Here is a 23,489-nt window from a genome sequence, read left to right on the forward strand (position 1 = left end):
CATAGAAAAAAAATCTTATTTAACCGTTTATACTTTTGAGAACTCTCCACGATATGATGCATTGGGGGAATTGTAATGTAGCCACTTTGAGATCGTTTGTGCCACCATTTTGGCGAGAAAATGGGTCACAGACGGAGCTTAATGTTAGATTTTTTTAAACCATGCAAAACATTGTGAGGAAATTACAAAGCGGTACTGAGAAATACAAAATTGCCGCAACCCTCCGCGGACTTGATGGCAGACTTTATCAAAGCTTCCTGCAAGCAAAACAAATTGGTCGCAATGCCATCCAGTTACTGTGGAAGTTTAGTGCAGTCATTGCCGTAGGCCCTGAGTTGCAAATAATGAATGTGCCCTCGGAGGGAACCGCACTCATTGCAGAAATTAGTTTTTTTGTTCACACATCCACATCTTAAATCTCACAAAGGCAAGGCAAAGATCACCCATATAGTTTCAACAGACTGTAGGGGCAAGTGCCGTTAGCGAGCAGCACTTATGAGGGCCGGAACGGAACAGGAGAGGGTGGTTGGCCAGGACCCCAGAGGCGATATTTACACACCCCACCAGTTACTCATTTGAGGCTAAGTCGACCTAGGGGAGGCCCAGGACCAGTTGACATAATCGTCACTGGTGTTGGCCGTGAGCGGGAATCGAACTCGGGGTGCCGGATTCATTGCGCAGCGTAGCGTTAACCACTACACTGCCGCTCCCCACCTTAAATCTCACACGCACGGGACGAGCATTTCATAATCACGGAGAGGCCACGCTGATGCTTGTCTCTCGATTAGCCCAATGATGGTTCATCACGCGAACTCCTGTGGTCATCCTCGCAGCAGCGGCTTGTTTTGGCTTTCGGATGTGCTTCTGCGGCTGCCTGGAATGCTCTTTCTTCCAATATTAGGAAGCCGCTGGAGCTATGCACTTTAAATCATGTAGATTGAAAAATCATTTCTGTAGAGCTGCTTTTTGTGTTTGTTGTCCTTCCCCCGCGACTCCGATTTACGCAGTTGGCAACATACGGTGCGAAATAAGTTGAACATACATACGACACTATACACTACACTATCATACACCACACTATCCACGACACTGCACTGTACACTACACTATGCACTTCACTATACAATACTATACACTATACCAGTATACTAAATTGAAAACTCATTTCTTTAGAACTGCTTTTTCTGTGTTCATTTGTTGTCCTTCCCCCGCACCGCCCATGAGCACGGTTGGCAATGTATGGTGCGAAAGAAGTTCAACATACGTACTATACTATACACTGCACTATAGACTACACACACTATGCTATACACTACACTATACACTACAATACACTATACTATACACTACTATCCACTACACTACTATACACTGCACTATAGACTACACACACTATGCTATACACTACACTATACACTACAATACACTATACTATACACTACTATCCACTACACTACTATACACTGCACTATAGACTACACACACTATGCTATACACTACACTATACACTACAATACACTATACTATACACTACTATCCACTACACTACTATACACTACACTATACTCGCTTGAAAACATATTTCGTTACAACTGCTGTTTGTGTTTAGTTTGTTGTCCTGCCGCCGCACATCCGTTTAGTGCAGTTGGCTGCGTATGGTGCGAAAGAAGTTCAACGTATGTACGCACGGACATTCAGGAATTCTCATCACGATACGTGAGACGTGGCCGTGGAGCAACAGTCGGCACAGCAGACTTGCAATCTGGAGGTCGCCAGTTCGACCTCCCAATTTGAACCTCGTCCAATTTGAGCAACGTCGACTCTTTATTGACGACACCTTTTGCGACTGCTGTTCGTCGCTGCTGGCCGCTCGGCGTTTTGACCTTTCGGGGTGCCCCGTGGGTCAAAATGAGGCTAACTGCTGGACGCCTGTGAAATAGATCTTCTAAGTCTTCTTGGTTCTTTCGATAAAGGAACGAAGAAGGGAAATAATAAAATAATAAAAATAAAACTGAATTAAATACAATTATTATGTTTATTTTATTTTATTATTTCCCTTCTACGTGACTTTACTGAAAGAACCAAGAAGATAAATCCCTGCAGTCACGAAAGCTTTAAATCGAGAGCTTCTAAGCTCATTGGATTTCTCATCAGGATACAAAAGAAAGATTCTGATATCGAGGCCCACTCTGACCAGAACCTCCCTCCCATCCCAACCCTCCCCAAATCCTCAAAGAGACTCACGTGACAAAGGCGCGGTTGACCTTGGCGCCCCGGTAGTATGAGTATAGGTTGAACATGCCGATCATGAAGGCCAGGAAGACCATGATGAAGATGACCATGAACTTGAAGATGTCCTTCACCGTCTGGCCCAGGGAGATCTGAAGGGGCCCAAAGCTCTCGTTGGCCGGCAGGATGTAGGCGATGCGCGAGAAGCTCAGCACAATGGCGATGGAGTAGAGGCCCTCGGAGATGATCTGAGGGTCCGAGGGGAGCCAGTGGCTCCGAGCTGGTGGGGTAGACAGACGCGCACGCGCGCACACTTGTCAAATTGTTGGACAAGTAGCTTCCGCATTTTTTTCCCCCACCACGCAAGCGAGCCAGAGCCGCCGCCATCGCCGCCGAGGGGCAGGCCATGCCAAATCGGCCCTCAGCATAGCTCCGCAGGTGCCGGCATTGATTTTTTATTCCACTGCAGAAAGCCAAGCCGTGCCATGACGTGCCGTGACAGTTTAAAAGACAATGCAGATACTATCAGAGAATTTATTTTTCATGTTCACCACAAGTATATGTGGTTAATGCAGTGTTTTAACATCTTAACACCTGTTTTAGTGACAGAAATGGTAAAACCTATTCTTATACTTTGATACTGGCAAGGGAGGTCCCGTGATGTAGCTGCTCGCCCCGAGTTCGCAATGTTCTGATAGTACGTTGTCTTTGTGCTGTTCACCTTTTGGCGTCGTCTGGTCTAACACCATTTGAGACTAGGCTCTAAAAAAAGCTGTCTCTGGTGTGGACCAATCCATTTGAAAGACGATGCTTATACTATCAGAGCATGTTTTTTTTGCATGTTCACCACAAGTATGTGTGGTTAATGCAGACATGATTCCTTGCAAAAGGTTTAAGTTTGGTGTTTTAACATCCTAACACCTGTTTCATTGCCAGAAGGGGTAAAACCTATTTTTACACGCCAATCTAGCCCGAAATAAACTTAATTTTGAAACGCATATTATCTGCACCCACTTATAGAAATAAACTAATTATGAATCGCATCTTATTTGCAGCCACGCAAGCTGTTTTTTTGGTATATTTCCATGATTTTGAAGCTCAAAATGACAATGGTTATTAATGTTTACGTTGTTTACGCTTGAGATGTTGAGCCCTGATAGCAGCAGCACTTGTGCCTGTGTGCGACGATTGCCAAGCGGGGCTTTAGTGTCCCCTTTTAGGCAGCACAGATCCTGACCAGTAGTCACTTTCACTTAAATTTGAAAGTGCGAATGAATCTGGCTCCATCCGCGATGCAGAGGTCACGGCGACTCTCGTGAAAGGGGGGCTCCGACGTCGCGCTTCACGCTGAGAGGGGCTTTTCGATGCACATTAAACACCGGCCAAATTGATCAAAGGGGTTGCCGTTTCGTCAACTCGGCCGCCGTACAACTGACAAGGTCACGTCGTAATCGCCCGTCAAATACCTCCAGAGACCAACGCGCGTTGGATGGCGTTGCACGGATTCGATGCGCGCATGCAATTCCTCACTCATCGTTTTAGAACAATAGCAGTACGCTCCACGGTGCCACGTCACCTCTGTGTACACACAGCGGTTCAGCCGTTATTGCACTGACCACGAGCCTGCCCCATCGATTCATAAATAATTTATACATCATCACGACCACGCATATATGCACACGGCGCATGAATATTGCACAAATTGCATGAAATTGAAGTGTCGGTCACCGCCACCATCATCGTCATCGTCGTCGCAGCAACAAACTTTCCCCCCTGGAGGCAGAAATTTAGCGGGCGGTTATCACATTAATCTTTCATCATCTTACATCAAAATCGCGATGGGCGAGGAAGGTGCGATATTGGCATTTGCAATTGCCCGGCTTGCATTCATTGTGAGGACAATAAAAAAAAATTGTAATGACTCTGAGACTCGTTCTTGCTTTACTAAGAGTCTTTATTGTGGACACCAACAACTATTCCTAGACTCGGGCTTGGTTCTCGATTCTCGAATGTCATCTCTCCAAGCTGCCCCTTCCCTTCGTGCTATCCCCCTTTAATATCCCTCGAGCCCCCTTTCTGGAAGGTTCGCTCAGCCCCAATTCCTTCAGCCAATCGTCGTCCTCCTTCTCTTAACAGTTGTAAATCGTCACACCGATAGTCAACCCTCGTTTTCCGCCTGTTACGTTTGAATTGCTCTACTTATTAGTTTTAATTATCTGGTCGTAGCCAATCCCCTTTGAGGCCTCTCTGCACCAATCAGAGGGTTTGACGCACGCATATGTAAGTGGTCCCTTGTTTTCAATCTTTACATAATTATTAATTATTTTCCTGCATAAATGCGGAGCAGTGCAGGAACCTCGTAAGTAAGTACGAAAAAAACAACAACACACCCGGTCATAAATTCGGCACTTAGAGCCACTTTAAAACTGAGGACACCACTTTAGGATGTGATTGAAAATGCATTCGGTGAGAAAGCGGCAAAACGCCGCTCCAATCGTCTTGACAATCACCACTCCAATCGTCTTGACAATCGCCACTCCGATCGTCTTGACAATCACCGCTCCAATCGTCTTGACAATCGCCGCTCCAATCGTCTTGACAATCGCCACTCCGATCGTCTTGACAATCACCACTCCAATCGTCTTGACAATCGCCACTCCGATCGTCTTGACAATCACCGCTCCAATCGTCTTGACAATCGCCGCTCCAATCGTCTTGACAATCACCACTCCAATCGTCTTGACAATCACCGCTCCAATCGTCTTGACAATCGCCGCTCCAATCGTCTTGACAATCACCACTCCAATCGTCTTGACAATCACCGCTCCAATCGTCTTGACAATCGCCGCTCCAATCGTCTTGACAATCGCCACTCCGATCGTCTTGACAATCACCGCTCCAATCGTCTTGACAATCGCCGCTCCAATCGTCTTGACAATCGCCGCTCCAATCGTCTTGACAATCGCCGCTCCAATCGTCTTGACAATCACCACTCCGATCGTCTTGACAATCACCACTCCGATCGTCTTGACAATCGCCGCTCCAATCGTCTTGACAATCGCCGCTCCAATCGTCTTGACAATCACCACTCCGATCGTCTTGACAATCACCGCTCCAATCGTCTTGACAATCACCACTCCGATCGTCTTGACAATCACCGCTCCAATCGTCTTGACAATCACCGCTCCAATCGTCTTGACAATCACCGCTCCGATCAGCTTGACAATCACCGCTCCGATCGTCTTGACAATCGCCGCTCCAATCGTCTTGACAATCGCCGCTCCAATCGTCTTGACAATCGCCGCTCCAATCGTCTTAACAATCACCGCTCCAATCGTCTTGACAATCACCACTCCGATCGTCTTGACAATCACCGCTCCAATCGTCTTGACAATCACCGCTCCAATCGTCTTGACAATCACCGCTCCGATCAGCTTGACAATCACCGCTCCGATCGTCTTGACAATCGCCGCTCCGATCGTCTTGACAATCGCCGCTCCGATCGGAGCGGGCACATTGGAGAGGGGGGGGGAGGGCGGGGTGACCCGATTGACCCCGCCGCCGCCACTGCCGCCCCGCGGGTCTCTCGCGTTCTAATTCGCGGCAGACGGCTTGGCGGCAGTCAGCGGACAGCCGTGAGGATGACAACGGTTTTACTCTCTGTGTGCGCGAAATGAGTCGGTGGTGGGCGGTGAGCGGTGACCACTCAATTGGCCGGCCGGGCTAAAAGCTGCCGAACGTTTCCAAAGTAATGTCCCTTTAATTGCAAACGTGCTTTTCATCATTATTATTATTATTCTGGATGAAGGCCTACCAAAGTAGTCACCATCTCACACGATTCTGAAATGTAATGATACAAACAACTCATTCACACACAAGCTTCAAATGTACGTGGAATTTAATGGTCAGCTTCTCTAATTGCCGTCATTCCCATTAGCCATGGGGTAGGGTTCCTCGTCAGCTTTCCTCCTTCCTCTTGTGATCCTAATTCGTTGATTCAACCTCTCAATCTCACCCCCAATTCCATCTCGTCCTCCCCAAGGCAGCCCAGCCACCTTGTTTGCTGTCTCTCCCCTGAATCATCCCCTCTTTAATTTTTTTCATCAAAGACATTCTTCAAAACCTGATCTAAGCTCTTCCTCACCGTGGTGGCAAGATGTTAACTATCTCGCCTGGTATACAAGAGGTCATGGGTTCCATCCCGACCCTAACGCCTGCTGTATATTTGGCGATTTTTTACGGGACCCTACGGGTTTTCCCTCCACATTTAGAATCAACGTCGCGTGTTTAAAGTATATGGCTGCTATAAAATTCCACGAGATGATAAGCCACTTCGTTAAGCTGTCATTTGTGGCCAGGTCGCTTGTGCAAAAGAGATGTAAACATAAGTTGGGCCTTATCTGGTAAAATACTAAAATTGTTTAGTTTAACAATTGAGTATATTTTGATTTAAAGCTTTCGTGACTGCAGGGATTCATATTCTTGGTTCTTTCGGTAAAGTCACATAGAAGGGAAATAATAAAATAATACAAATATTAAAACAATACAAATTCTCATCATCAGGTGATGATGATTGCTTGTGTTGCAGTCGAAACGTCGTGAGAATTTTTATTGTTTTATATTTGTATTATTTTATTATTTCCCTTCTACGTGACTTTACCGAAAGAACCAAGAATATGAATCCCTGCAGTCACGAAAGCTTTAAATCAAAATATACTCAATTGTTAAACTAAACAATTTTTGAACCAAGAATATAATTGAGTATATGTATACACCACCTTAGTATTGCGCCTGTCACCTTACTCAGCACGGGGCTGGCCCGTGCCTCATCCCTCTTCTCCTCAAGCGTGAGATGTTCTTGAGGACCAGGTGGCGTTACAACCTTCATGAATTTAATTTTGAAATCTTTCTGCAACGCTTCGCTTTTATTGTCTGGCTTTCTGCACCCCCACCACCGCCGGCGGAACAATGAGACGTGAGATGGGGGGGGGGTTGTGGGGCCTCAATCCAGCAGCGGATTGTTCTTAGCCGATTACGACGATGGATTTGATGCATGGCTCTTGCACACATTGCCATGGTGGTGCCATACAACTCTCCGACGCGTTGCGGGTTGGACCGCGAGTTGTTCATCGTTCGACGTCCAATATTCCGCTCCACACGCCCGGAGCTTCTTAGTCAAAAACCGAATTAAAAATCACGAAAAGACTTCCGGCTCGCTGATGGAAACGTTGGACTTCGAAGGATGCCCGGTACAAACCCAGAGAGCGTCGGGCGGCACCCACAGGGTCGGGAACGCCGTGAGGAAAGCAATTCGGGAACGCCGTCCGGGACGACGCTGGGAACGGTACACCAGGAACGCCATCGGGAATGCGGGTTGAGAACGCATGTGGGGAATGCCATCAGGAACACGCATCGGGAACGCCATCAGGAACGCGAATTGGGAACACGCGTTTGGAACGCCGTCGGGAACGTGCATTGGGAACAAGTGTCGGGAACGCCGTTGGGAACGCTGGCGGGAACACGCATCTGGAACGTTGTCGGGAAGGCTGTTGGTAACGCCGCTGGGAATGCGCATCGGGAACGCCATCGGGAACGTGCGTTGGGAACAAGCATCGGGAATGCCGTTGGGAACGCCGGTGGGAACGCCGTTGGGAAAACCGTTGGGAGCATGATCGTGAACTCGGTCGAGAATGCGCGTTGGGAACGCCATTGAGAACACCATTAGGAACGCTGTCAGAAATGCCGTCGGGAATGCACGTTGGGAACGTCAGCAGCGGAGGAGGGAGCAGCCCATCCAAGAAATACGCTGAAACAGCATGCCTACACAGGTACTGTACGTCGATGGTGATTAACTGTGAGCAGCCAGTAATGGACACTCTGTATCTTCTGCAATACAATTTACATAATTAATTATATTAACATAATAATTAACTGTGCATAACCCTACTAATAATAGATATCCATAGTAATGGATATGGCTACATTAACCCCCACTCTGATCTTCGCAGCTGACATCGCATTTATCCCCCCTATTTAAGACCGATGAGGAGGAGGATTTCTCCACAATTCTGGCTGTAGCCTGATGAGGCTGGTTGTTGTATTTATAGGTAAAACGTCACGGTACTCGAATTGTAAATGTTGTGGTTTACTCCTCAACACACCGGTGTGCTGAACTAGTAATTCATTTCCATGTTTTCTTTACGTGACAATCCTTGCTGATTGGCTGTGCCAGGTGGTGGCTGGTTTAAGGGCGCCATGGTGGCGAGATGTTAACTCCTTCGCCTAGTATACAGGAGGTCGTGGGTTGGATCCCTACCCTGACGTCTGTATATTTGGAGTTTGCACATCTCTCTCCCTGTGATCGCGTGGATTTTTCTCCACGACATTAGATTTTTTTTCCTTTGACACAATGAAAATCAACGTCATGCATCTAGAGCGACTTGACGACTACTATAAATGTCCACGTGACGACGATGATAAGCCACTTTGTTGAGTTATCATCACGTGCGATGAGTTGACGGTCTCAGCCTGGTATACAGGAGGTCGTGGGTTCAATCCTGACCCTGACAATGCCTGCTGTATATTAGAAGTCTGCATGTCTTTCTCTCATCATCATTATCACGGTGGCTAGGAGATGTTAACTACCTCGCCTGGTGTGCAGGAGATCGTGGTTTCAATTCCGTCCCTGACGCCTGCTGCTGTAAATTTGGAGTCGGCGTGTCTCTCTCTCTCCTCTCGTGGTCGCGTGGATTTTTTCTCTGGGGTCTTCCGGTTTTCCCCTCCACATTTAGAATCAACATTGCACGTTTTAAGAGTATTTGCTGCTATGAATGTCCACGTGATGATGATAAGCCACTTCGTTGAGCCATCATTCGTGGTGGCCAGGGTCACTTCTGAAAACAGAGCTACGTAAAAGAAAAGAGCTACCCGGTAAAATACAAAAACATAGTTTAGTTTGAACGACATATTTATATTTTAACGATGTAAACTAAAAAAAAAAACAGCCTCATATATAAATAACATCGGTTCTGGCGGAATCCTACTACCCACACGGCGACGACAAAACCCACCCAGGTTGAAGTAGCGGATGTGCTCGGGCAGCGTCGCGTTGGAGACGTTGGGGAAGCCCTCCGAGTCGACGAAGCGCTGCGCCTCGGAGGCCTTGAGGAAGGCGAAGAGGCGCGCCGTGAACGACGCCACGAAGATGGAGAGCATACCGAAGTCGAGGACGTTCCACAGCTGGAAGAGGTACTCCTTGAGCCCCTCGGCCCACAGCTCCTTGCACTCGGCCCAGATCATTCCTGCGGCGAGGTGGTGACGAGAAGCCGGGGGGGGGGGGGGGGGGCAGTGGAAACACGAGCATCATGTTTTTAATGAATTTTTTTTAAATAACCATATGCGGTGGAAAAACTATAAAACTACAACTACAAACTATTTTTTTGTATTTTACCAGGTAAGGCGCCACTGAGCTGCTATATAGCTCTTTTTCAGAAGCGACCTGGCCATCGCCCACGATAGCTCAAACGAAGTGGCTTGTCGCCACGTCGCAATTGATAGCAACGGCTGAATACTCTGACCGCGTGACGTCGATTGGAAATGTGGAGAGGAAAAAACCGCAGGACCCCAGAGTAAAATCCATGTGACCATGGAGAAAAGATAGATAGACACGCAGACTCCAACTATACAGGCATTGTCAGAGTCGAGATCAAACCCACGACCTCCTGTAAACCAGGCAAGAAAGTTAACATATTGCCACTGGCACCAGAATTATGTCACACTTCCCAGCATGGAATTGTCTCTGGAAGTATTTAATGAATGGTATGGTAGCATATTAGAAATGTGCAAATATGCAAACATTTTCCAATTTTGATAAATTGTGTTGGTTTTATTTAGCCTAAGTCCCCAACAGCAACGCAATCTATATTATATTGGATTGACTTTACATGCGGACACATTTAATGTGTAGACGTGATATTACAGCATCGAGTTGAGCTGAAATAAATTGGTCCCCAATTTCCTGCACGCAAGTGCTTGTGCGTGCGTTTGTGCGTGCACACGATTGTGCGTGCACGCGGTGGCGCGACGGTCATAGCGCACTGCGCTACGAACATGGCTACACGGGGTTCGATTCCCATTTACGGCCAACATCAGTCGCCAATATCTGGTCCTGGACCTCCCCCTAGGTCTTCTCAGCCTCAAATGAGTAATCTTCATTAAAAGAGCCGCAATCGCAAATCCGCGATATGCCGACAGACACAAAGGCAAATATCCCCCATATAGCTTTAACAGACTGTTGGGGCAAGTGCTGTTAGTGAGCACATATTAAGGCCGGTACGGCTCACGAGGGAGTGGGTGGCCAACACCACGTGCGGCCGCCTTTGTCTCCCGAGTGGCGATGTTTTACACACCTCACCCAGGTACTCGTTGAGTACCTGGGTGAGGCCTAGGGCCGATTCAGATAATTGTGACTCGTGTTGGCCGTGAGCGGGAATCAAACTCAGGTCGCCGGGTATTTAGCGCAGAGCGCTAACCGCGACACTGCCGCTCCCCACAACATACATACACGATACACGTGTCCACACGTACGTTTGTACGTTGAGCTTCATTCGCAACGTACATAGCCTTACCGTGTTAATCAGATGTGCGGGTGAAGGACAACAAACTAAACACACGCACAACGCAGTTGTTTGGCGTTTCGCCTGCTGTCCGAGCGAGCACGTGCCCACCCACCGATGATCCACGCGATGATGAGCAGCTCCGTCCAGGTGAAGGACGTCGTCTTGATGCGGAAGAGCTGCTGCGGGTGGTCGGTCTCCGTCTCGTTGGGCAGCAGCTTGACGCCCTCGAAGCGGTCGGAGGCGTTGAGCACCAGCAGCGCCAGGAAGATGGTGAAGGAGGCGGCGTGCGCCACGAACTTCATGAACGGGCTCCGCAGCACCTTCCCGATCTGCGTCGCGTGACGAACCCGGGGGTGGGGGTAGGTAGGGGCGTAGGGGGGGGGGCAGCGGCGGCGGTGATCGTTTAGACCCCCCCCCCGGTTCCGTCGTCTTTCCGTGGAGGTGCCCGCGTGAGCGATCACGAAGCGTCGCGGAGGGCATGGGTTGACCGAGGTCAACGGATGGCCACCCACTGGGGGTCATGCACAGCCACGCTCGCGTGCATGGTTCCCGGTGGTTATTCGGAATGATAAAATCGACGAAACTATCAACTATTTTTTATTTTACCAGGTGAGCTATGTAGGTCTTTGTCCGCAGCGACCCTGGCTGGTACAAACGATAGCCCAACGAAGTGGCGGCTTATCACGGGAGGAGACCGGAGCACCCGGTGAAGCGACCCACACACGTGCGAGGGGGCAACGCTGTATCCTCTATGGATGGGACAGATGGGGATTCGTTTGAGCTCTACTACACCGCCCGCCTTTGCTGCCTCGAGAGAGCCAGGGGCTAGCACCTCTCCGACGCCTCCACGGGGAAGGGAGTTCCGCAACCCGTGGCGATCCACCAACCCTCGCAGCGCTGAATTGCAGGCATCCACGTGGGTAGCCACCACAGCCGCCCGTACTGAACGTCCGTGAAAAAGAGCTTCACAGCTCATCGGATTCCTAGATTAGGATTCTGAGCTCGGCCTTATAGACCACCCCCCCCCCCCCCCGTAAGCATTCACAATTCCTTTTTGAAGCCTGTTTGGATTTCCCCCCGGGCTCTATCCCGATTACTCGGTCCATCACGTCACGAGAGAGAGAGGGGGGGTGGGGTGGGAGGGGATCCAACGGATGCCTCGCAGGGCAGCGCAAACTGCCCCGTGTGTTGGACGACGTCCCCACGGAAGCGGACGCTACAGAGCTGCCACTGATATTCCTTCGAGTGACCACCTCTGGCCCACCCTGTCGCTGAACGTAAAATTCGTCGCGTGACAATTCAAGCCCCTTTTTCCCGTTTCCGAGGCGTACTGCAAGTCGCAGGGCGTGGGTGGGTGGTGGGGTCTCGTCCTGTTCACCGGAGATTTTCGCAAACGTGTGTGGTGGTAGCGCAGTTGTGTGTTTTTATATAATATTTTTATTCCGCATCCTCCCTCAAGTCGTACATTGCAACATCCTGACGTTCTGGACGGCGCTAGCAGGGTATCGACGATATCAAGTAAACCCGGACTCATCAGAGCAGGCGGAGAGGAGGGGAATTTACTTTGGGGAAGGGGGGGGGGGGCTTGGCCAGGTCATTGCCGTTCTGGGCTCAGGTATTTAAGAACGTTCTAAGGCTGAGGAATGGACCCCACCTACGTGTTGTATTATTTTTCCTAGTCTCTTGAGCTTATAGCTCAGATGCTCAAGTGCTGAGATCGGGCCTTAATGAATTCAGCCATTGAGTACTGGAATGGAGGTTCGTGGTTCTTCCACAAACTCAATATGGTTTTCCTGGCCAGCGCCGTTGTTTTTAGAGATGTTGTTACTCACCGTGGAGAACTGTAAGCGACACGACCGCCGCACTCTACGATGGCTGGCACCGAACTTAATCGGTACCGAGGCTCCCGCGTGACCTTGTGGGAACCTCGGTACCGATTAAGTTTTTTAATTTTTCCTTCGGTTACGTTCCGATGACGTACACACGTACGTCACACGGAATGGAACCGGAAAAAAAACTGATGACGCACACATGTATGTCCAGCGGAACGGTGAAAGGCTGCATGCTGATGCGTTTGAATCTCAAGAGCTGAAACGTACCCAAACCGAGTGCAGGAACAAGGTACCAAGCTCGCCGGATCGCCTTGAGGTCAGACTTCTAACGCGCTGGCTCTGTAGATTGTGCAGCACTTTTCCCGCAGCTTCGCACGGTCGACGCCGCGTCATGGCACTCGGTTCGAGCGACATCAACATCCACCCGCGATGATGGCAAATGCGGGAAAAAATCTAACATTTACGGAAAGGGCCCGTGGCACCACCCGTCAACCCCTGGCGCGGGCAGCGGTGATGCCAACGCGTACCACTTCTTACGCACCATACGTAGCCAACCGCGCTCATTGGAGGTGCGGGGGAAGGACGATGAACTAAAAACACAAAAAGTAATTCTAAATTTATGAATTCTCAATTTAGTCTAGTGGTGTAGTGTATAGGAGCAGAGTGTATAATAGTGTAGTGTATAGTGTAGTATATAGTGGTGTAGTGTATATGTGTGTATGTTGAACTTCTTTCACGCCGTACTTAGCCAATCGCGCTAATCGGAGATGCGGGTGGTGAGGGGGGGGGGTACCTGGCTACAAGGTGAGATCCAGTAGGCGAGCGCGAGGATGGGCAGTGACATGGCCACGGAGAGCACCACGAGGAATTTGATGCCGTTGGACTGCTGCCTCAGGCCCGAGATGTTCTCGTACCAGATGGACAGCAGCTGCTGCTGGCAGTTGGGGTGAGCCACAAACTGCAAGGCCCAGGAAAGCACGGCAGCCATCGTCAGCAAGCAGCAGCAGCCAACAGCAAGCAGCAGCAGCCAGCAGCAACCAGTAGTGGCAGCCAGCAGCAGCAGACAGCAGTCAGCGGCAAAAACAGCAGGAGCAGTAGCATACAGTGCGATAGCAGTGGTGCGCCAGATAACGAAACCTCAATGTGTTCGTCAGTAACTCTGCCCCACATGTAATATACACGCGCTCTTGGCCTTTCTTCACTGCTATGGTGACATTTCAAGGCTCTCCTCCAAAGCCCTGCGGTAGAGGGCAAAATGACGAGGCAATGATCGCGAAGGGCAGTGGTGCGCGAAAATAAACCCAAACCCAATTCGTCAAATGCGTCGGGGTTTTTTTGTAAGTTGAGGGCGCGCCAACTTTATCCCGGCTGCCCGACCACAGGTAGAGTAATGGCGTTCGAGTGACAGTCTAACCGATGTATATTTTAAATTCTCAAGAGCTGGAATTCAGCCACGGACGTATAACGCGATGTTTTTTGTTTACGTGTGTTAGTCTGTAGTCTAACGATTACTTTTTAAAATTTTACTCAGGAAAGGCCCACTGAGCTGCTATATAAGCTCTTTTTCAGGAGCGACCTGACAAGCACATATGATAGCCCAACGAAGTGGCTCATCATCATGTGAAGATTTATAGCAACAGTCAAATACTCTGAAACGCGTGATGTTGCTTCTAAATGTGGAGGGAAACACTGGAAAAAATCCACGTGACCCCGGAGAGAGAGACACGCAAACTCTAAATATCCAGCAGGCCTCAAGGGTCGGGATCGAACACACGACCTCCTGTACATCAGGCGAGGCGGTTAACATCTTGTCACTGTGGTGCCCCAGTCATCGGCGACTGAGCTTAGACCGTCAACCAGTTTAGCCACAGGCCTGGATTCCAACCCAGGATTCTCAACGGTACCGACTCGGTGCCCTGACCTCTGAGCCCGCCCGGCTACATCATTTTTAATTTAACGATGCCAAGTGCTGCTGCATCAACCGTACGCCGAGACGAGTTATTGCATGACCAAGGAAGGTACACAAATTAAGTGGCTGCCAGCCTGCCTGTGGGAGTAGCCATAATAGGCCAGGCTGCTATATCACATCTCGGTAACAACAGACAACAATTGCCCAGAACAACTGCCCAAGGGGCATAAACCATCATCACGCAAACTCCGGTCGCCCTCGCAGCAGTGGCGGCTTTTGGTTCAGCCATCGAACAAAGACGGTGATCGCTACATCATGCGCTTTCAGATGCGCTTTTGCGGCCGTCTGGAACGCTCTTCCTTCCGATATTAATAAGAAGCGACTGGGAGCACTATTAAATCTAAGTAAAAAACTAATCTCTTTCAGAACTGCTTTTTGTGTTTATCTTGTTGTCCTTCCCCCACACCTCCGATTACTGCACCTCAGATGAGCACAGTTGGTTACGTACAGTGCGAAAGAAGTTCAACAGAGATCAGAATCAGAATATGTATTTACACTGGATAAATCGGATTATCAATGAAGCTCTTTTTCACAGATGTCCAATAGGGGTGGGTCAGAACGTTCCAACAACAAATAATACAAAACATCTGATTGGAGTGCAAAGTATAGGAAAGGAAAACAAATCACTTTAAAAATTTCCAAATAAAATTAAACATTTTTTTTGGTATCTTCCAGGTAAGGCTCACTGAGCTATTAGCTGCTTTTCAGATGTGAGCTGGCCACAAATTATAGCTCAACAAGGTGGCTTATCATCACGCGGAGATTTATAGCAGCCAAATCATCTAGACGCATGTTTGGAAATAATCAAGACGCATGTTTGTAAATACACTTAAATGCCCATGCTGCCCTGGCCACCGATCCCAGCGGTTCTCAACATTTTTGTGGCCACTCTGCCCCACCTTGTTGAATTTAGTTTCAACCGAGTATCCCCCTTGCCTGACCCAACATGGTTCTGAGAAATACATGTATGAATAATGAACATCATATTTTTATCAATTGTCCATTTTGTGAGATATCCTAACCAGCTAGTGACTGCAAGCCAATAAAACTAAAATTCAACGGGCGCTCTGGGCGTGTGACGCTGGTTACTCTTGGAAACCGACATTGTTTACGATCAATGAGTTTAGAAAGGTCTTTTATATCTTTATAGGTTACCATTTGTATTTAAACCTTACCGTAGTTATTTTACATCGACAGATTCATACGGCACGATTATAACACCGATGACTCTCAGGAATTATACAATTTCACACATTTATAAATCACCTCACGTACCCCCTCTCGGGACATTATCACGCGTTACCCCCCCCTCCTCCCAGGAGTTTCCGCATATTGAGAACCCACTGCGGTCTAGCCCAAGGCGTCATCTGTTCCAAAGCATGTCCAGCCCTGGCGTGCGGGCTTGAGCCCCCCCCGCGCTCCTGGCCCCTTACCTTCTTGACCTCGTACTTGATGGCGAGCTTGAGGCGGATGAGGGCTGCTCGCTGGCGGTCGCAGGCTGGCGGGTTGAGCTCCGCGTCGCCGTTGAGGATCGCCTCCACCTCCTCCGTGTCGCGGCACAGGTCGAGCAGCCCCACCACGAAGTCTTTGCACTGCACCGACAGCTTCTTGTAGTCGTTCTGGGACGAGTGCAGTGGCGGAGGAGGGGGGGTGGTAGGAAGAGAGGAGGAAAGGAGGAGGAAGGGAGGAGGAGGAAGGAGGGGGAGGAGGGGGGGGAGGAAAAGGAAGGGAGGAGGGGGGAGGGAGGAGTAGAAAGAGAGGAAGAGAGTAGGAGGATGAAGGGAGAAGGAGGTAGGAGGAGGGATGGAGGAGGAGGAAAAGAGGAGGAGGGAGGAGGAGGGAGCAGGAGGGAGGAGGGGTAGGAGGAGGGAGGAGGGGGGAGCAGGGGGGAGGAGGGGGGAGGGAGGAGGTGGAAAGGAGTAGGAAAGGAGGAGGGGGAAGGGAGGAGGGAGGAAGGAGGAGGGAGGGAGGAGGAGGGAGAGAGGAGGAGGGATGGACGGAGGAGTAGGAAAGGAGGAGGAGGGAGCAGGGACAGAGGGAGGGAGGAGGAGGGAGAGAGGAGGAAGGAGGGGGGAGGGAGGAGGAGGAGGGAGAGAGGAGGAAGGAGGGGGGAGGGAGGAGGAGGAGGGAGAGAGGAGGAGGAGGGGAGGAGGAAGGAGGAGGGAGGAGGAGGGAGGGAGGAGGGGGGAGGGAGGAGGAGGGGGTAGGAGGAAAAGAGGAGGCGGAGGAAGAGGGCAGGAGCGGTCATCCTCTCAACAGCGATAGCGGCGGATTTTGGCTAGCGATCGAACAGAGACGGTCGGGTCGCTTTCAGATGCGCTTCTGCGGCCGTCTGGAGCGCTCTTCCCTTCCGATATTATGGCGCCACTGGAGCTGTGCATCATCCAGATTGACTAACTATCTTTTGTGTTTTTAGTTTGTTGTCCTTCCCCCCCGCACCTCCCATTTGCATGGTTGGCTACGTACGGTGCGAAAGAAGTTCAGCATACACACATACAAGAGGCCGGTTTGAAGGGAGTGGGATGGATGGGAACGATTGGGGTTGACGGATGGCACGCGATGAAGGCGACGGTTCTGGCACAGAGCTGACAGAAAAGTGCGAAACAGCAAACCTGGGAGTCGCTGCTGTGCAAGTGGGTTTTAGATTGGGAACTTGCTTCATTTGCTTCCAAGATGTCGTTTGTCGCGCGGTGAAAACACAGAACGTGTAGCCCGGCTCGAGAATTGAATTCGGGTCATCAGCGGCGCGCTAACCACTGCGCCACCCCTCCCCCACACATGAACTAACAAAGACAAAGACCCCCCCGTATAGCCTTCAACAGATTGTTGGGGCAAGTGCCATTTGCGAGCACCTATGAAGGCTGGCACGGCACACGAGGGGGGGGGGGTGGTCAGCACCACGCCCGGCGGCCTTTGTCTCCCCAGTGGCGATGTATACACATCGCACCAGGTACTCATTTGAGTTCACCTAGGGGGGGCCCAGGACCGGTACAGATGATCGTCACCGGTGTTGGCCGTGAGCAGGAATCTAACTCAGGTGACCGGGTTCGTATACCAACAGCCGCCATTCGCCACAAAGTGACGGTGACATGGACCACGGCGCCTGTTGCAGGCCAGGTGAACTTTGAGGCCACGTGAAGTGTCGAAGGCTCGCTGACAAGAGGTCTCGGGATAGACCCAGGTGCCGTGGGTTGGCTGACTGAGATGACCGGTAGATGCACCAGCTGTGCCAACTTGCTACGTTTTATCCGCCCGGTGCTCCGCTCGTTGTTGTGAGCGTTGCTCCTTTGCACTCCGTTGTTGCTGGAGGGTGACTGCCTCCAACTCGCCAGTAGCTTCCTTCACGAGCCTCCTCCATTTATGCCGTTCGTGACACCGCTGGTACCAATCGTCGGCAAGTCCACTCAGCTCTACATCCTCCTGTACCGCATCAGCCCATCTCTTCTCCAGCTTGTGCCGCGCCCATTTACCCCCCTCTATCCAACCGAACAAAATCTGTTTAGGTATGCAGTGGTTAGGCATGTGGGCTACATGACCCAGCCAATGTAGATTTGCCTGCCAGAGCTCACCGATGGGACTTTGCCCAGATCTTTCAAGGATTTGTGAGTTCCTCACATAATTTAGCCTGGTTAAACCCATGATTGATCATAGTCAGGGCAGCCTAAATATTGCTAACTGACGCAGATGTTCCATTAGAGGGGTCCACGTTTCGCAATCATAGAAAAGGGAGGGCATGACCGTGGCTGAGAAGACCCGAAGCTTCGTGTGTAGCGAAAGACCACGCAGCTTCCACACAGCGTTACACAGCCAAAGCAATTATAATGCTGCCCGACTGATTCGGAGTGAGACCTCTGTGAGACCTCTGCTGTCGAATCGGAGCCGGTCATCAGCACACTGCCCAGGTATGGAAAACTCTCCCCTCTCTCCAGAATTGCCCCATCACCAATTGGGAGTTGTGGGGGTGGAATGTTCGATGGCAGAAAATACCCAGGCGGGTGCTTAGCTTTGGTGGGGCTGATGTAAGGCCCCACCTCTTAGTGGCATGCTCCAGGTTCAGCAGGTTCAGCAGCAGTGCCTCCAAGATAATGACACACACGGACACAAAGACACAGACACACACGCACGCACCTTGAACTCCTTCTCGATGTTGGCCAGCATGGCGAGCTCATTGCTGAGTTCGAGGGCAGTGAGCACGGGGTCCTCGCTGGACAGCGACAGGTACGCGGGGCTGGCGAGGCCGCGGTACGCGTTGATGCGCGAGCGCGAGTGGCAAAAGGCATCGTGCCGCTGCTTCTCGGTACACTCGCCGCACTTGCAGAAGTAGTCGTGCGGCCGCTCGATGCGCGCCCCCCTGCGCAGCAAGATGTGCACGATCTCGTACTCCTGGCAGTGCGCTGGAAGCACGCGGTGGGGGTCGGGGGGGGGGAAAAGGGGGGGGGCGACACGCGCAGTGGACGACGCAGTCAAGGCGAGTGCCGGTTTGGTGTGACACGAGAGGGTGCCGCTAACGGCGAGATGTCAACTACCTCGCCTGGTATGCAAGAGGTCGTGGGTTCAGATCCCGACCCTTAAGATGCCTGCCGTATATTTTTAGTTTGCGTATTCTCTCTCCCTCTCCCTGTGGATGTTTCTCCGGGTCCTCTGGTTTTTTCCCTCCACATTTAGAATCAACGTGCGTCTAAGAGTATTTGGCTGCTATAAATGCCCACGTGATGATGAGCCACTTGGTTGAGCTACAATCAGCAGACAATTTCACTTGAGTCTTGCCTTTATGGTGGCGAGATGTTAACTCCCTCGCCTGGTATGCAGGCATTGGTTCGACCCCAACCCTGATGCTTGCATATTTGGAGTTTGCATGTTCTCCCTGTGATCACGTGGATTTTACTCCAGGTCTTCCAGTTTCCCCCAGATTTAGAATCAAAGTCACGCGTTTAAGAGTTATTGTCCACCATACATTCCAAGTGATAATGATAATCCACTTCGTTGAGCTCTCATTTGTGGCCCAGGTCGCTTCTGCAAAAAGAGACACATTGCTCAGTGGCCATTACCTGCCACAATAAAAAAAAATTGGATTATAGTTTAGTTTAGAGAGAGAGGCAGGCAGGGACCTACAATATATCTCATTAGCAAAGGGTGACCCCCGCTGGGAGGTCATCACCACCACGGAATTGCAATTGGAGCAAAACAAAAATAGGCGGCGTGAACGAGCAAAATAGCGATGATCGTGATGATCACGATGATGTGTGTATTGATGTTGACCTTCTTTTGCGCTGTACAGGCGAACTTGGGCGGTCGCCTTGGGCACCAAGTCAAGTGAGGCGCCAAATTCGAGGATACAATTTTAATTATTTCAATTTCTGTGCGCGCACAGAGGGAATATGAATTATAATTCATTTCTCAACATTCCTGAGAATGTATTGGTTGGACAAATGGACGGGCAAACTGAATAGTTATGCCTCTGTTTAAAGAAGAATACGCTTAAAAAAACATTAAACGAAAAATAGGGGCAAAGTGTTTCCCATTTCTCTAAGACGAAGGTACTTTGCAAGCCCACTGGCTATCAACAAAGATTATTTCATGAAGCCATCCATATATACAGACACAATTTTCACCGAGAGGATGGGTACAAACTCAGCAATCACTAGAAGGACGTCATCAATCAGTTTAAGTCATAACTGGCTGTGATGTTTCCATCTTGTCACCTTCCGATGTTGGTTTTATTTTACCAAAGATGTGACAAGCAATTTCAGTTCCTGCGGTGTCGCCCATGCATCGGGAGTAGCACAAGTTGTTAAATTCTCCACGTCTCATGCGGCTCCCCCTCTCTTAATTCCGAATCCACATTAACATCACCATCTACGCTTGCACAGGCCCCAGGCCACTTGTGCCCCGCCCACTTCGTTCTGATACCAGGACGCCTGGGCTACGCCCATTTTAAACCTGTAAAAACAGCTTGCCTTTCGTGGTGTTCCCCCCTTTTTTCCACTGATCACAGTCGCTTGTGTTGCGATCGAAACGTCGCAATTGATTTTTATTTATTTATTTTTAACCTATCTACTTGACTTTACCGAAAGACCCCAAAAATATGAATTCCTGCAGTCACGAAAGCTTTAAGTCAAGATGTAAAGTGTTTCCCAGTTTACCAAAAACCTCAGGCTTAGATCTGCCCTTGGGGTCTGGGGATAGTGGTGCTGACTTCATGGTTCGCCTAGGGTGCTGCCAGTTGCTGGCAGCTGGTCTAGGGACGCCCCTGTACATAGCCAACTGTGCTAATCGGAGGTGCGGGGAAAGGACAACAAACTAAACACATACAAGCAGTTCTAAAGAAGCTAAAGTGTTGTTTAGGGCCTGGGATCGCCTTTCCAGTTGCTCACTCAGCGACTGCAACATTTCCCGGTGTAGAAGTCAGTAGTGACCCCCCCACCCCCCGATGATCACAATGATCATTATGATCATCATCATCATCATGAACATCATCATCATTGTGATTATCATAATCAGCGTGACCATCGTGATCGTCATTATCATCATGATCATCGTGACCATCATTATCATCGCGATCATCATTATCATCATGATTATCATGATCATCATGATTATCATGATCATCGTGATCATTATGATCATCGTGACCATCATTATCATCATGATTATCATGATCATGATGATCATCGCGATCATCGTGATAATCATGATCATCATGATTATCATGATCATCGTGATCATCATGATCATCGTGACCATCATTATCATCATGATTATCATGATGATCATCGCGATCATCGTGATCATCACGATCATCGTGATCATCGTTTACCATTGTGATCATCATCATCATTATCTTGAACATCATCACACCCCGCCCCCCCCCGCCCCCGAGGTATCCACAGCCGACCTGCAAGGATGATGGGGGTGATGTCGGGAGAGAAGCGTGTGCCATCTTCGTCGTAGGCGTAGAAGTCGTCGTCCTGCGTCTCCTGCTCCCGGGGGCTCAGGATGAGGCGCTTCTCACCGGCGAAGGCCGGGTGGGCGAGGATGGTCTCCACAATCCGCACGTAGCCTGAAACGCACACCGCGCGGCGTCATTGTTGTCGTCATGGTGATCATCATGATCATCATTAGGGTGATCATCGTGATCATTGTTCTTCCACTCGTTCACCCAGGAAAGCCTCGCCTGCCAGGAGGGTCCTGGCAGGTTTTTTTTCAGAGCAGGGGGTGATGCTGTTGCTGTGTGCAATCCCAATTGAGTGATTTGCAGGAAATCTCTCCGCATTGCGCTGTTTTTGGCCAAGAGCAGTTACGCTGTGTTTTTTTTATTTGCTATGGGAGAACTAGGAGCAAACCCACGTGGAAAAGAAGAGGAGATAATGCAGAACATCACACAGGATGGAGTGCGAATCGGAAATCAAACCCAGGCCCTTCTTACTGTGAGGCGGCACGAGCATCAGTCCAGTAATCCAATAAGCATGTTGAAATGAATCAGTCGCAACACACGATGACTCCAGGTCGCGACCCTTTGTGATTTTCCGCTTGCTGGAACGGGACGTTACCAACAGCCGAAGAGCTATTCCCAGTCCCCAATAAAAGCACACAAATACCACTCAAGCAGTTCCATTGCTGGTACGTTATGTCCCTTCCCGAGCCGGCTTACCACGCGTCAACACACTCATCATATTTATCACGGTACCTTTTCTTTTGCCGGTATCGACGTATGAAAAGTAAGAATAGGGTTTACCATTTCTAGCAATAACACAGGAGGCGTTAAGCTGTTCAAACACCAAATATATGCCTTTTGCAAGTAATCGAGTCTGCATTATTAGCCACACGTACATGCAAACAAACATGCTCTGATAATGTGCGCACTGTCTTTGAAATTGATAAGAAGGCCGCTTCCTCTGGTGTAGGTCAATCAGTTTCAAAGACAATACGTACATTCTAGATTTGAAGCTTTCGTGACTGCAAGGATTCATATTCTTAGGTTTTTTCGGTAAAGTCACGTAGGTACCTACGTGACTTTACCGAAAAAACCTAAGAATAACAATACGTACATTATAAGAGCATGTTTGTTTGCATGCTCACCACAAGTACGTGTGTGCAAAAGGCATCTATTTGGCGTTTGAACATGTTAACACACCTCCTGTTATATTGCCAGGAATGGGTAAACACCTATTCATGCTTTTCACACTAATCATATGTGATGCCCTGTCACGAGCTCACCTCCTCGCAAAGTAGAACGCAGCGCGCGTAAACCATTTACAAAACCCGAGCCGCTTAATTCGATCTTCCGCGGGGAATGGAACGATTCGTCTGCCGCCCACCGCTGGTTTGGTGATTCGCTGCGAGGTTCGATGGGGGTACGGGGTGTTGGGCGACTTTGAGGCGAGAAACGAGATTGTGGCCTTCTACCCTGCTCGAAGAACTGTTGCAGCGATTCGGTGCTCGATGTGATGACGTCAACAATAGAAAACAGCTAATTGGGTACTTGCGAGGCGCCTCGAGTGAATTTACCCCCCCCCCCCACCGAAAAATGTAGTCAACAACACTGTCTTCTAACACGGCAGTAACGCAATGACACTGGCATGACCACATTGGGATGACCACGATGATATAACTACGATTATAGGACCACGATGAGATGACTACGATATGACCACGATGGCATGATCACGATGACATGACCACGATGACATGACCACGATGACATGACCACGATGACACGACCACAATGATATGACTTGAATGACAGGACCGCAATGACACGACCGCGATGACATGACCACGACGACACGACCGCGACGACAGGACTGTGATGACAAGACCACGACGACACGACTGCGGTCG

General features: G+C 49.7%; 1 protein-coding gene across 2 annotated transcripts in view; it reads right to left on the bottom strand.

Annotated features, from left to right (window-relative positions):
• LOC133357662 (short transient receptor potential channel 7-like) overlaps positions 1 to 23,489 on the bottom strand; it is an 85,383-nt gene that overhangs the window by 20,060 nt on the left and 41,834 nt on the right. For both annotated transcript variants that reach the window (XM_061575744.1, XM_061575742.1), the window contains exons 3-9: positions 21,544 to 21,708; positions 18,777 to 19,042; positions 16,082 to 16,267; positions 13,473 to 13,637; positions 10,960 to 11,176; positions 9,300 to 9,530; positions 2,245 to 2,509 (exon numbers count right to left, since the gene is read on the bottom strand). In XM_061575744.1, the coding sequence (XP_061431728.1) occupies positions 2,245 to 2,509; positions 9,300 to 9,530; positions 10,960 to 11,176; positions 13,473 to 13,637; positions 16,082 to 16,267; positions 18,777 to 19,042; positions 21,544 to 21,708 (1,495 nt within the window). The remainder of the gene's footprint in view (positions 1 to 2,244; positions 2,510 to 9,299; positions 9,531 to 10,959; positions 11,177 to 13,472; positions 13,638 to 16,081; positions 16,268 to 18,776; positions 19,043 to 21,543; positions 21,709 to 23,489) is intronic.

Source organism: Lethenteron reissneri, chromosome 59, assembly GCF_015708825.2.
Source record: "Lethenteron reissneri isolate LAM-NWPU_2019-01 chromosome 59, ASM1570882v1, whole genome shotgun sequence".
In the NCBI taxonomy this organism is placed as follows: domain Eukaryota; kingdom Metazoa; phylum Chordata; class Hyperoartia; order Petromyzontiformes; family Petromyzontidae; genus Lethenteron; species Lethenteron reissneri.